Here is a 14,098-nt window from a genome sequence, read left to right on the forward strand (position 1 = left end):
GCAAGGTCATTTCAGACGTGTGGGGCACGGGCAGACCAGGGAAAAAGCATTTAAAACTTTTTTTTGTGGCTTTAAAAGAGATGAGCCAAAAAGGTAGTACTTACATTATACCACAAGGTGGCGTTTTGGGTCGTTGTGAAAAGTTGTGATAGACGTGCTGAAACTCTCAGCCTGAGGACAGACTACATGCTACAGTCCCTTTCACAGCCACCAAGCACAGAATTGTGGGAACATTGACTCCTGCATACCTTTAAATGATCAGCATTTAGGATTTAGATGGATTTTTCATTCCTGTTGAAACATATTGAACTAAAATGAGACAATGTGAAGCAATGATTGAAAAATGTGTCGCCTCTGTTCTTGCACCTTGTGTCATTTACCCAGAAGTCCACAACTACTGAAGTTCTTGTCCCCGAAGATCCTGACGAAGAGGGCGAGCAGCTGGTGGACCAAACAGTCATCTGCTCACTGACATTGTTCATAACACACAGTTATTTTTAACCAACCTTCTGAACTCTTACTTACCGATTTCTCTCAGTGGACGATGGAACGGACAGTCGGTTCTCCACAAGTTGTCACTGGTTTCGGTTTCTGTAAGCAGCAGGTTTTCACGGCTGGCGTTATCATCACATCAACCAACCACCAGCCTGAAGACGGAGCGCTCTTCGTCTGGGTTTTGCCCTTTGACCTGTTTGACCCCCACCAGGAGGACGACGCTCCAGCCGACGGAGATCTCGGGGTCATGGAGATACACAAGCTTTCACACCACCGTCGGGGATTTTCTTCCACGCCGAACTAGTCCACAGTCAAACAAATCAATACTCTGGATTAACCTTGACAGCCTGATCTGACCTCTCACCTCCAGGGCTGAAAGATCAGAGCGAGCACATTACAGGCTAAACTTTTCAAAAAAGATGTTTGACGTTGACGTTTCAGACAACTGCATTGATCTGTAAGTAGCTGTTATACAAGTTTCTCCCACAAGGTGGTGTAGTGAGTCGGTTAAACCAGACATGCTGGTACAAGTTGTGATTTATGAAGGTGTTGGAAACGGATTTGCGGCTTTATTGATGTAGTTCCACCCAAAAGACAAAGGGGACGTCGCACTTTATTCTCTTCAAAAACTTGAAATGATTGGCATTGTGCTTTTTGATTTTCCCGACGTGTCTGACAACCCGTCTTTGTTATCCGGTTTATCGAGGCCTCATCAGAATGATAAGTGCCGTCGGGCAGCTGGTCATCGAGCTATAAACAAAGCCGGCGCTAATAAATGCAATTGGTGTTCAACCCAACAACACAGACGTCCCGGCCTCAAAGACCATTAAAATTTAAGAGATGCCATGTAATGTCTGTTCGGTGACATCAGGGCTCGGGACTCGCGCCAAATCTCCACCAATCCACCCCGAGCTCCGAGCATGCTTAAGCAATCATGACCTGGCATAAGGTCCATGTACGTAATCAATTATTCATCTGGAAGGTGGGGGAAAGTCGGCCCATCTGCTGAGGGGAGCAGTCCTGGCTGAGTTATTGAGCTGTAGCCCGCACTGCTGCTTAACAGCCATCCAGCTCGGTGTTGCTCTGGAGCGACGGCCACAAACATAAACCAGAGAGGCTTTTCCCTCGGACGAGTCTCTGCTTCCAACTGAAGTGATGCACGTCTGAACATGCTTTAATTTGATGATACTTTGGGGCAGTGCAGTTTGTTTGTCTCGCCATGAAGGAAGATGATGTTTTGTTTCTCTTGATGAAGCAGCCGCGTAGACGGTGCGCTACGATCAGCACTCCGCCACAAACTCACCTCCAGAGCACTGAATCTGATTAACAGCAAATAAGACACTAATCTCAAACCTGGAGATATTAGAGCCAGATTTATAATGTATCCAGGGGGAAATATTCCCCCAGAATCCTACTTAAGTCTGTGATCATTCTGTTCGCGTAGATTATATATTGCATATCGGATAATAAAGCGATAATTCTATAAATTGATTAAATTTCCACTGCAGGAGTTCATTATTGGGTTGCCTGACTGATTCTGGAGCTGCACTACACTCTAGAGGGTGAGATGTGCAGGACTGTGATACTACTGATGTACTGGATCAGAAATCATCTGGACTGTCCTCAGCAGCCAACCTCGTTTAAATATTCAGCCAGAAGTTCAGGATTTAGTTTCAGGAAGCAGGGATGAGCACTTGGAAAAATAAAACAAAACAGATATGTTCCATTACATTTTCCATTTTATTCTTAAATTAAAAATGGCCAGTGTTTCATGTCAATAACCAGAGATATTGAAGTATTAAAGCTGAGTATTTATTTATTTTAAATAAGTTAACAAATTGTAAGAGTTAACAAATTGAAGTATGGTGTTGTTACATCAATCAAGGACGAATGGAAATGCTTAAATGAATGTGAATTTTAAAATTACTTTCTGACCAGAAAATAAGATTCAAGTCAAACTATGCTTTATTAATAATGATTGCACCGCTGTGTGAAGATTTTCTAACAAAGTTAAATACTGTAGTGGTCAAATTCCTGAAAAATGGCATGATTTATCAATAAATTTAGTGATTCACGTTTACTTTCTTTTTGTACTCTAATACATTTCAGAACTGCTTTACTTTCTTCAATATGTAGCCTCACCAGTGCTTCTTCTTTTTTTTTATCCACACGGGATTTTCCACTTATACTTCATTTGCACGTTTCTCGGCGGAAACATGAATCTGCTCTTCTGGATTCTAGGAGGTTAAATAGTAGTCCTCTGCTGCCATCTGCTGGTGAGGTGGAGAAAGTTAACTAAACTAAATCAGCGTCTGCAGGTTGAAATCTATTTCACTTGAGCTCTTGTTACTTTGCTCGTGGTGAAACTGGGACACTCATCTGACGTCTAACATGGTGTAAAAACATAGTGACATAATTACTACCCGAGTTTAGTTAGAAAGAAGGAATCTCAGAAGGGCCAGGTTCTCGTCTATGATGGGTCTTTTTGTGTGAACTTGGCATGCTTATCCGATTCCCTCCCACTTTTGATTTTTGCTGTGATTTACTGTGTCCTGCTCATTAGTTCAAGAGTTTTTACCCGAATGTAGCAGGACTCCAAGACTGTTTCATGAGGTTTAGTTGTATGGATTTGTTCTCTTTTGACAGGAATGTAAATACTTTTGAATATGTGTGACCCTGAATTTCTCTACTTGTGGGGTCTAAAATGAAGGCGTCATCGAGAACATGAAGCATTACGTCAAGAGAAGTCCCCATAAAGACAGTGCAGAGTGTGTGTGTGTGTGTGTCCTCAGGTGGCTCTGGATGCAACCTGTCTAATTGTAGTCAGGTGCAACACAATCAGCCAGCGGGTCTCCAGGTAGAGCAGCGTTCTGGAACGCTTTGCAGAATGAATGAAAAACAATCGACTTCTACTGTAGCAAAGCTTTACTGAGTCATGATCAGGTGTTCCAGCCAAAAAATGAAAAGTTTATTTAAAAATTGCATTTGAGATTTGACGATCCCTGTTGTTGTTCCAGTCGGTCTGATCAGAAGCACATCGGCTACTTCTTTTGTAATTAGAAAATCACCTCCGGGCTGAAACTCTCCAGAGGATGTTGAAACTACTCGGCCGACAGACTTTTTCTCCCCCCCCCCCAAAAAATATATATAAGTCTACTTCATATCTACAGACAGCTGATGCCAGTATACTGAAATTACATGAATACTACAACACTTTCGGACAGCATGTCACACTAACAGTTACAGAGTAGAAGCATAAATACTTTTCACCGTAGAAACATCCAGCTTCTTCATGAAATCATCATTCAGCTACACAGAAAAACAAACTCACCTGTACACCTGGAAATGGGATTATGTTTGCCATCTACTATTCTAGAATTCAAGAGTCAATGTAAAACACTTAAACACTGAAAGTGTAGAAGCAGGCGTCTCCCTCAGTGTTCAAACTGTTTTGTTTCCCTCCTCCAGCACTACTAGATATTGATTTGTAAAACCGAGCTGTTCATAGTGTGTTTAGACGAGTACATTCATTTACATAAGGCAGGGCAGGAGCTACATTGTTTTTCAGGAGTGTTCTGATCACAGTGTGTCAAACAAGAAACGGAGCCGGCGTCACTTTTGGCATCGAAGCGCCCAAATTCACATGAATTGTTACAGGAGACCGTGTGAGAGCAAATCAACCAAAGTGGAAAAGTTTTGTACTATAAGATGCATTTGAAGTTACCAAAAGACGAAACAGAAAGGAATCAACCGATTAGTGACGTTCAATGAAGTCCTCATGGAGTCCAGCAACGGGCGAATTTAAACAATAAAAACAAAAAAAAGGAGGTAAGAACAGAATAATAAAAACAATTTAAAAAATAATAAATCACCGTCCATAGCAAGTTATTCCTTCAAGGTCCAGAATTGTAAATATAATCCAGTGACAGACCGTCGTCTAAGTTAAAGTCTTCAACAGACCGTTTGGTCCTTCATCCAGTGTCCTGCTGCAGTGAGGCAGAGATCCAGTGATAAGACAGAATGACACAGTGACAGAAACGTGGCGGCACGACAGAGAGACGACAACACGTACTGTGAGCCCACTTTAGTTCATAAGTCCACGTTTTAAAGTGTCAGTGATTTCCTCAGATAAGACTTCCAGTATTCCTCCTACAGTTGGGCCGCCGCCGCCGCCACCGACAGAAGCGATAGATCACTAAACGACGAAGCTCAGGTTAGGTACTTTAAGGATATTAACGCTGGTGGTGAATGTTTAGAAAAACACTAAACTTCCAGTCGAGTGAGCATTAAAAATTGTTGGTGTGTGTTCTTAGTGTGTTTTCAGGAGTAATGAGGGTGGAGCTTCCCCCCACTGCGCTCAGCCGGGGAGAGGGGGGGTGTTGGTGGGTGGAGGATCAATGTTCTGATGGCGGCTCGCCTCTTCATCAGAGCTCAGTGGTCAAGAGACCTCTGGGTTTGGCTCCGTCCTCCGAGGCTGGCGGCTGAGACACAGTGCTGTGGGACAGAGGAGGTGGGAGGGGGACGGACGTCATTAACACACCAGATCAACTACAGGAACTGAAAGTTAACATTCCCTATAATTTATTTCAAAAAGTGAAACTCATATTCTTTAAGATTCATTACATGTAAACTGAAAAGTGAATGATTTTTTTTTTGTTTTTTATCTTTTATAATTTTAACTTTGAAAATCAAAAACCCAGAGTTTTCAAATTTAAATCTCACAGGATGGGGTGAGCTTTCTTTAACCGCACCCTTTGTATTAAAACGCGTCCTAAGAAATTATTGATAAGCCCAAGGTTCGACCAAATGTATTTAATTTAACAGGCAGGAGACCAGAACCGGTCACCTTCACATTCCTTCATTCGTATGACCGGTAGAGGAACGGACAAGGAGTCACCAGTTTGTCCTGCATGGCTCAAAGTGAAGGTTCCATACCGACCACTTTTAAAGTAGAGAGTCAAGCTGTTTTTCTAGAACTGAAAGGAAATTATGTGCGTGAGGCGACACGCTGCACACACCTTTACTAGAGCGCACCTGTGAGGAGCTTTACCTGGCGGAGACGGCGTTCCGGGTGTGAGCGGGGTGGGGGAGGGCCGGGGTGAGAGCTGCTGCCCCGCCTGCGGGGAGGACGGGGGTGGCCTTAGCAGGGGGGTCGGGGTCCAGCAGGCCGTTAGTAAAGACACCGGGAGGCTGCAACAGAAGGACGTGAGGAGGAGACGGTCACGCGGCGTAAACATGGACCAAACAAAGGTTTAACATTTAAGTGTCAACAGTTTGGGGACGAATGAAAACGTCGGTTTGACTTGACGTCGGCGGCGACCAGCAGGCGGAGCGCCGACGAACTCACAGCAGTTGTAGGAATGATCCAGCGAGGGGTGATCAGAGGTTTGGGCTGCTGCACTTGTGGGAGCTGAAACACAAGCAGAGGACCGCGGTGACGTCCTATCAGGTCCCTTGAAGGATTTTAATAGCCGATTGACAAGAATACGATCATTCTAGAAAATATGCTGGCAGAGTTTTTATGGAAACACACAGATAAAACACACATTTAAAGCCAAACAAGATTATAACTGGGTTTTTAATCGTGTTACATTCATGAAGTTTCAACTACAATTTAGGATGAACATTTCATTATATTTTATATCCGATTTAAGCAGCTTCGCCCATTGTTTCCATTTATCAGAATAAAATAGAATACTTTATTAAACCCAGAGGGAAATTCACTTTGTTCCACACAGAACAATAGATAGAAAGTTGAATATAAAATAAATTATTTTAAACATTATCTTTACACAGACTGGATTAGAACACACTACCACAAGTAGTTAAGTACCGACACTTGAGTTTAAAGAAAAGTTTAAAAAAGTCAGCAGATTAATAATTACGGACTCAAGTAGAGGACAGTAAAGCGTACGGCACGTTGAACTGCTTTTCCATCTCAGACTCCTTTGATTCTTTTTTAAACACCAACTGAATTTTTATAAAAAGTCAGAGGAGTTAAAAACGAAATCCTTCCTAAATACAAAAAATATGTCAACAACTAGGCAATACTTGAATTGTATTAATATTTTATTTATTAATTTTTTTTTAAAAGAGACTAAAAGTAGTCAACATCTGAAGCTTTAGTATGTGACCGCTACCATCAGCTGCTGCGATTCTTTCCAACCGAACGGTCCTCGGAGGCTGAATGGAGAAACGAGTTAGTCTGAACGAAGACCGTCTCACTCACCACAGGAGTTGGATCAGTGAAGTCGATCAGGTTGTCGGACAGCGAGGTTCTGTTTGACGGCTCTCCTTCTTCCACTTTCACCTGAAACGTGACGCAAGCTTCAAGAGGCGAACCCACAAAAACACAAACACACCTTCCTCTTGTGTGACAGCTGCTGTAAACACTCCCGTGATACGCAAAAGCAGAAGACGCTTTCAGAAGAAGAAGAAGTGAGCTTAATTCAGTTATCTTTGTTTTTTTAAAGCCGTTTTGTGTTTGAGCTCCATCTTAAGGAATCTATATGATGTAGTTTTGCCATTTTTAACTTTAATCCATTATCTTGATTGCCATTTTGCCTTCCAGGTCTAAATCTTCTTTCTACTTCCCAGCTATAACCTTAACCTGAGCAATCAAGAAGTCAGCTGATCCGTTACCTTCGGCGCCAAGACCTCGCTGGCACACTCCAAGGGCATCATGGGAAGAGCCGGGTTTAAGTCCTCAGCTAACCTCTCAGCGCTGCAGAACAGGAAGAACAGAAATCTGAAAATCGATTCGAAAACCAAGCTCCTCCTCCTGTAAAACTGAAATAGTCACCTTTTAGTTTTTAAAGACCGATTCATTCTACGTGTTGCTATCGGGTATTTTTCTTCCTTTATCTCACCGAGGATTGTTGGAGCTGATGCCAGCTGAAAATGAGCGACATTCTAAACACTGAAATACAGAAAAAACAAGTCTACTTTTTTAAAAGATACACGAGTAGACGATCTGAATAGCATCTCGTTATTTGGACGCGTGTGTGCGGTACTTCAGTGTGAAGTGGGAAAACATGCAGGCTGCAGGGAGCATTTACTGCATCAATGAGCCTTTGGGAATTGTCGGCTCAAGCTTCTGTGTGCGTCTGAGTTTTCTGTGTCATTCTACTGTAAACACATCTTGAGCAGCGCTGTATCCAGGCAGAACTCAGGTCATGTGACCTCCACACGGGCAGGCCAGCAAAAACCCCACACACACTCAAACACACCAATAGATGGCAGCAAAGACTACAAAGAACATATTCTGCTGTTTGGGAGATGTTAACATGTCTGGATTAATGTTTTATCTACATTTTCCTCTGCCACAATCAGGAGGACTTCTAAAAAGAAAAATATTAATAATGAGTGTGTCTCAGCTTCCACTCTGGCGTTGCCAGGTCTGTGAGGCAGATTCAGCCAAACAGCCACTCAAAACTAGATCCGATTCCAAAACTAAAGAAACAAAAAGCTCAATCATAATCATGAGCACAACTTGTGAAGTCAAACCGTTTGTCTCTCTCTGCAAATTGTTTGACAATATTTAAACAATAGCAGCATAATTATTCATTAAAACAGTTGTAGTTCCTTGGCGACATGTAGTTACGTCCTTGATTGGACTTTTGTCTGAAATAACGATTCTCTCCTTTTTGTCATATTTATAGACACCAGATGTTTTCTAAAAAGAAGATTCTTTTTGATCAGTGTCAGCGACGTTCACGTAAACAAAACAGGTTCAGATTTTTATTCACGGATATTATTCAAGTAATTTGCTTAGAAAATAGGTTCACCTACAGACCAAAACTTAATTGATAACAGCCCAAAGCAACATTTAAGTAAAAGAAGATTGATTCCGCTGGAAATCCACAAACCTGGCAACCCTGCCACAGATCATTGGATTACGTGTGTTCTCACAAGTTCTTTGGGGGTTTTGAGACTAAACCGTTTCTCAAGGACTTGCTGTGGTGAAGTATCTGCAGCAGGATTCTAACCAGCAAACATTTGGTTTCAAGCTTACTTGACCCACCACTGCCCCCAATAGTATAGACCAGATATATTGAAATACCTTCTTTTTCATATCAAAATTAGATTTTTTAAAAAGGAAATCATGTGAAAGAACAATCTCGACTCTTGGAAGAATGTGACACCATATTCTGCTAATCTGTTCTGTGCGCACGCACACACACACACACCTGGTCCCTGCAGACGAGACCAGGGAGGCGGGCTTCAGCAGGTCCCAAGAGTCCTGGACGTCCGGCCGGCTGCTAACAGAAAGAGACGAGTTACTGCCCATCCGCCCAGTCCGTGCCTTTAGCCTGGCAAAGAGACAGAACATGTTTCTGTTAGTCTGAGTGGGAGTGTGTCTAACATTACACACATTCCTGCTGGAAATATTTCCCCTGATTTACAGCAAGTAGAAAGCGTGACTCACCGGATGGGATTAGGCTGATCCTACTACACTCAGTAACTCTCCCAATGGAACATACATATATCAGCGACACTGACTACTTCAGGATATATTGACGTTAAATCAGGCTTTACTGTCAGTAAGAGCATTTTTAAACATAATTGTCTTATTAAATCCTTTTGTCCCTTCAAGTATGTAAACTAATGCCGCGAGTAACAGAAATGACCGAGTCTGATGCTTGTTTTTCACTCTGCTGTAGATTATCGACACTGTCAGGGACTTTTCTCTCCATCGAGTCCTGCTTATAAAGACGAGCCGCGGGTGATGTCATGTTGCAAGCTATGCTAATAATCTCCATGAATATGCAGGAGGTTAATCAGCTCCAGCAGCGGGGAGCGCGGCGATTGGAGACAATGCACCGACATTTGGCATGACTGAGCAGGGAGGATTTCAAGACAATGGAGCACAGGCAATGACGGCTTTTCTCTCAAAAACCGAGAAACACATGCAGAGAGTTGCCATGTGAAGAAACAATAAGTTTATGGAGAAATAAAGCTGAAGAAGACGCATGTCCATACCTGGCAGAAGCCTCCTGCAGGTTGCAGTTTTTGTCTCCAGGTAATACACAATGGTCCTCCAAAGGCGTCTGCAGAGATACATGAAGTACTGCGTGTGAGAGCTTTTACTAGTAACATGTTGTCACATTTCTGATTAAAAATCCCTGTGACAAGAGCCTGATGATCTCTCAATTTGTGCAGATGATTATATAATTGGAACAACGATTTTGAAAACAACATGATCAAAAACCACTGAGCAGATAATTTTGGATTACTGCACACTTCTTATACGTAAGTATCAACTAACTGAACAAAGTAAGGCGCAACCATATAGTAATTTGCAAAGGAGATAAGAAATAATCTTTCCAACCATTAAAGAGGCTAAAATCATTTAAAGCACTGCAATAGGAGATGCACTAACCAATAATGTGATAATGGCCAATAACTAACACCTAACAATAATGTCATACTTTTGACCTTTTGCTCATAATGTAATGATTTCCAACAGTGTAATTATCCATTATTGCTGTAATATTTAGTCAATAATGTAATAAGCTTATAAAGAAAAATATGTATAGTGGATGAGATCATCATCATTTTGATCTATTAATGATGCTCAGCAACACTCCCAATTATGGTTGTAAAAAACACGTTCGTATTGCATTACATAATTGGCAAGTTATTACATTATTAGATTTATTACATTCAAAAGGTCCAAAATTATTTAATATAGTGTATATATTATAGTGTTATTGCTTAGAGACTGGAGTACTGCAACTGTGTTATTTAAACAGTCTGTTCAGCACCTTGAGGGCAGCAGCCTCAGCTTGAGCTTTCAGGATATTACTCTTCAGATCCTCCGGAGTGCGCAGCGGAGTAACAACCGGACTGCTGCCGGCGCTGTTCAGGACACACTTCTCTGTAAGCTTCACCACATCCTCCTGTTGGAGCAGATCGTAAAATGTCAGAGGGGGGGGAAACATTCTCCCTGTAAAACAATAACATCAACACATGTTCAAGTGAAAATTGATATTATAAAACACAATGTTTGCTAGTCTGTCTATGCTCACTTGCTTCAGAAACACTAATCTGTATCCTCGCACAGTCGAGGAGTCAGTTTGAGCAGAAACATCGTCTGGACTCACTCACCAGATTATTCATGGCCACATTAAGGTTGACATTATTCCGTGGCGTCGGGGGAAGTGGACTGCTCTCCAACTCCAGCTGTTTCAGACGAGCGGCTGCTTCTGAGGAGACAGAAACAATCTCCTCACACATCATCCAAGTAAAGGCGACTGGAGCCGACGCCAGCAAACTCGCGTAGGATAGGAAGAACGTGCAAAGGCCCACAAAGCAGATCACTGTCTAGTACGCAAGGCTTTAAGAGAGTTTCCAGTAAAACTTTTGTGTCACCAGAAAGACAGAGTGGATCGTCCACAGCCCCGCCGGCCGCGGCGTAGGCCCCGCTCGGTCCCGCCTCCTCTGGAGCCGGAGCCGATGGGACGACAGGAGTCCTGAGGACATCGTCGATGCAAGTCTCCATCAGGTCAGCGACCGCAGGCAGACTGGATGCAACATTGGGAAAGAAGGAGGGGTAGATGTAAGAACTGACAGATAATGGTGCTGGTCTTCAGAGTGATTTCATTCCAAATTAACAGGAGAAAATGGAGGGGATGCTGCAAGTTTTATCAATCCTAAAACTGAGAAAAGATTAATCATGTTTGTCTGAACCAGACGAGCTTACCTGCATCATCCATAAGATATAGACGGGACTCCAGAAAGATGGTAAAACTTACTCATGGGGGTGTATCAAAGATATACATATGGATCGTTTACCAAGGAAAAGGTGTTTTCCACTGAAAATGCATTTAGAATTGAAAGCACATTATAAATAATAAAATAGACATGAGTCTACTGTGCAAGCCCCAAACCAAATGTCTTCTTCAAAAAGAGTCAGTCCATGAAAAAAATAAGCATCCAAAACAAGTAATAAGTTTTGTGGGAAATGCTGTGGTGTAATATTCTCAGAATTAGAGGCGCTCGAAGCAAAACGTTTGATACACGGATTGTGGTGGAAGCTCCGCCAGCAGCTCGGGAATTACCTCGTATTCCTGTCGCCTGAAGACACAGCAAAACATAACAAGTACACACTGCTGTGTGCCGCCAGGAGAGAAGAGGGGTTAAAGACACACACACACACACACAAAAGACAAGATGGACAATACTTTGTCCACAAACTCAAAAATCCATCTCAACACTTCCACATGTTCAGTGATCCAAGAGGAAAATGGAAAGGAAATGCAGAGATAACTTATTCTGTAAAGGCAGAAGGGGAATAATTGAAAGTGGAAGAAGAGACAACTGCAGTTCACATCCTTGACCAACCTGAAGTGTAATAAGAGCACCAAACACAGAAAGCTGAGTACGTAAAGTACCGTCTTTTATTCTCTGAAATGATTTACCACAGACAGTTTGGGAAAGAGGCACCTCCTTTGGTCACAGTGATGTTGTAAACATTCAACTAAGTCACGATAATAAACTTCATTGGTTGAGCTGTGCAATAAATATAGCGGTGCAGCTGTAGTGAACATTTAGTGCATTCAACACAGTCTGGTCTACATTTATGATTTACCTTGATCACCGAGTAGCTTCATAGTATCTATGTTTACAGTGTTTACAGTGAATACCGACGCTGTGTTACAAGTACAGTGTTTTACAGTGTACACAAGAATTTTTTCATAAAACTTTGATTTCGCGTTTAACATTTAACATTAAGGCGTTCTTGTTTGATCTCTGAGGCTGCTGAACAAGAGATACCAGCGTCATAATTAAGACCTGAATGAGATTTAGCAGCGACGATGCAAAAATGCATCCTGCTGCATTTCTGAAATGCTTTCAGGAAAGAGAGAGAGGAAAAAAAAGGAAATCTAACAGATGAGGAATTTTTGGAATGCACCTTCTCTAGGTTTTTGTTTCGTCTCAGGCCATTTTTGATAAATATTAAAAATATGACCCCTCTTATCCAAGCATATTCTTAAAATCTATGAATATATAAAATACAAGTCATTAAAAAACAAAAAATCATTTGATGTAATTTACACTTATCAAATATAAAGCAACAGAGTTAGAAATGATAAAAACAAGAAGTCTTGTTAGAAAAAAAGACTTTGCTTAAACTTCCCAGGAACTGTGTGACCTATTGTTTCCTTGCAGAGTCGAGAGTGGAATTTAATTCCTGAGCCTCGCACTGATACCATCTTACCCCGACCGGCCAGTTTCACTGTGAGGTTCAGACTGAAGGTCACAGCACAAAAATAATATATAAAATAAAAAATGGACAGACAGGGAGAGAGCAATAACTTTTTCAAGAGTGCCGTTAAGCTGAGGGTCAAACAGACGAGACATGATAAGGCTGGCGTGACTGAGCGCTCGGCGGCTCCTGACGGAATAAACAATATTTTCTGTTGAGGAATGTTTCTTTCTCTTCACTCACGCCACACAGCAGTGAGCGTGTAGTGCAGCCACCACCACAATCATCAAGTTTCTCAAGGACAGGTCACTTCACTGCAGAGGGGTTTCCACTTATCAGTGTGCTGACTAGAGACGGTGGTCTGCGGGGTCGCATCACTCCAACTCGGTGTGGGGGAGCTTTGAGGACACATGAGCAGGGAGGACGGTGGGAGGAGGAGGAGGAGGAGGAAGAGGAGGAGGAAACCTGAGGGAAACAGAAGGACAAGGGGACGGGGACAAACAGGAGGGGGATGTACAAAAAAAAAAAAAAGGAATGAGAATGAGTGAGGTGAGGGGACTGGTATGAATGCAGTGATTGTGAGCAGAGAAGGGGAGAAGCAAAGCAGATACACATGCAGAAGAGGAGGAAGAGAGAATCCATTTCACTGCATGCACGAGCAACAGATGAGTTAATGTTTAGCGCTTCACTTTACTTTGCAATTGGACATAAAGGCTATAAATCAACATGAATAAATAAACAGGATGTGCACGATTGAGCTGCACGGCTCAAGTTTATCACAGGGTACGTTTCTTCTGCTACACTTTGTGCGCACTGGAGCGTGCCGTGACACATGTTGTCACATGAACTCTTGAGTGAAGCAGCCTTGAGTGAGGTGGACTGAATGTCTCTGGAGCATCGGTGACCCAGCTTTGCACCTCCCATGGCCCAACGTTTGAGGACTTATGTCAAATCAGTGCTTATAACGTTTATAAGCGCAGAGCCGAAGCCCTTTCTTCCCGACAGCGCCACTGAGGTGAACGGGAGGCCGAAGTGTGCGCTCCGTTTCCCCGCTGCCTCCGCGATACAGCGACTAACGTGGCGTCTGATGCCGAGGTGGACGGCAGATGAACTCCCATTGACCTCTGCACGCTCCATATAGTCCCTCGTTGGCAAATGAGATTACCTTTTCTAAATTAATTCCAAGGGCGCTGACATTTGACTTATCCAGTCTCCCATATGATGATGTTTGAGAGAATAGAAGGGGCTTACAGGAACGGGCAGAGGTCAGCGGGGAGGCGAAGCACAACATGTCAGCCAATACATGGAGGGAGAAAGCAGCTGCGTGGTACAGTGTAACTAATATTTATGTATATGCTTGTCTTAAGTGTCAAATCTTATATAGGGCTGGGT

The 14,098-nt window shown here is 42.6% G+C and overlaps 1 protein-coding gene across 2 annotated transcripts in view; it reads right to left on the minus strand.

Annotated features, from left to right (window-relative positions):
- Positions 1-3,404: 3,404 nt before the first annotated feature.
- The window catches only part of epb41l5 (erythrocyte membrane protein band 4.1 like 5), a 38,173-nt gene continuing 27,479 nt past the window's right edge, over positions 3,405-14,098 (minus strand). Inside the window, exons 17-26 of one of the 2 annotated variants that reach the window (XM_080479069.1) lie at positions 10,870-11,021; positions 10,606-10,703; positions 10,263-10,397; positions 9,478-9,545; positions 8,685-8,753; positions 7,138-7,219; positions 6,725-6,805; positions 5,843-5,905; positions 5,546-5,685; positions 3,405-4,989 (exon numbers count right to left, since the gene is read on the minus strand). In XM_080479069.1, coding sequence (XP_080335195.1) covers positions 4,920-4,989; positions 5,546-5,685; positions 5,843-5,905; positions 6,725-6,805; positions 7,138-7,219; positions 8,685-8,753; positions 9,478-9,545; positions 10,263-10,397; positions 10,606-10,703; positions 10,870-11,021 — 958 coding nt within the window. In that variant the 3' untranslated portion in view covers positions 3,405-4,919. Of the gene's footprint in view, positions 4,990-5,545; positions 5,686-5,842; positions 5,906-6,724; positions 6,806-7,137; positions 7,220-8,684; positions 8,808-9,477; positions 9,546-10,262; positions 10,398-10,605; positions 10,704-10,869; positions 11,022-14,098 lie in introns of both variants that reach the window. The other variant, XM_080479068.1, reaches the window with a different exon arrangement.

This window comes from Lipophrys pholis (genome assembly GCF_963383615.2).
Source record: "Lipophrys pholis genome assembly, chromosome: 13".
NCBI classification, from domain to species: domain Eukaryota; kingdom Metazoa; phylum Chordata; class Actinopteri; order Blenniiformes; family Blenniidae; genus Lipophrys; species Lipophrys pholis.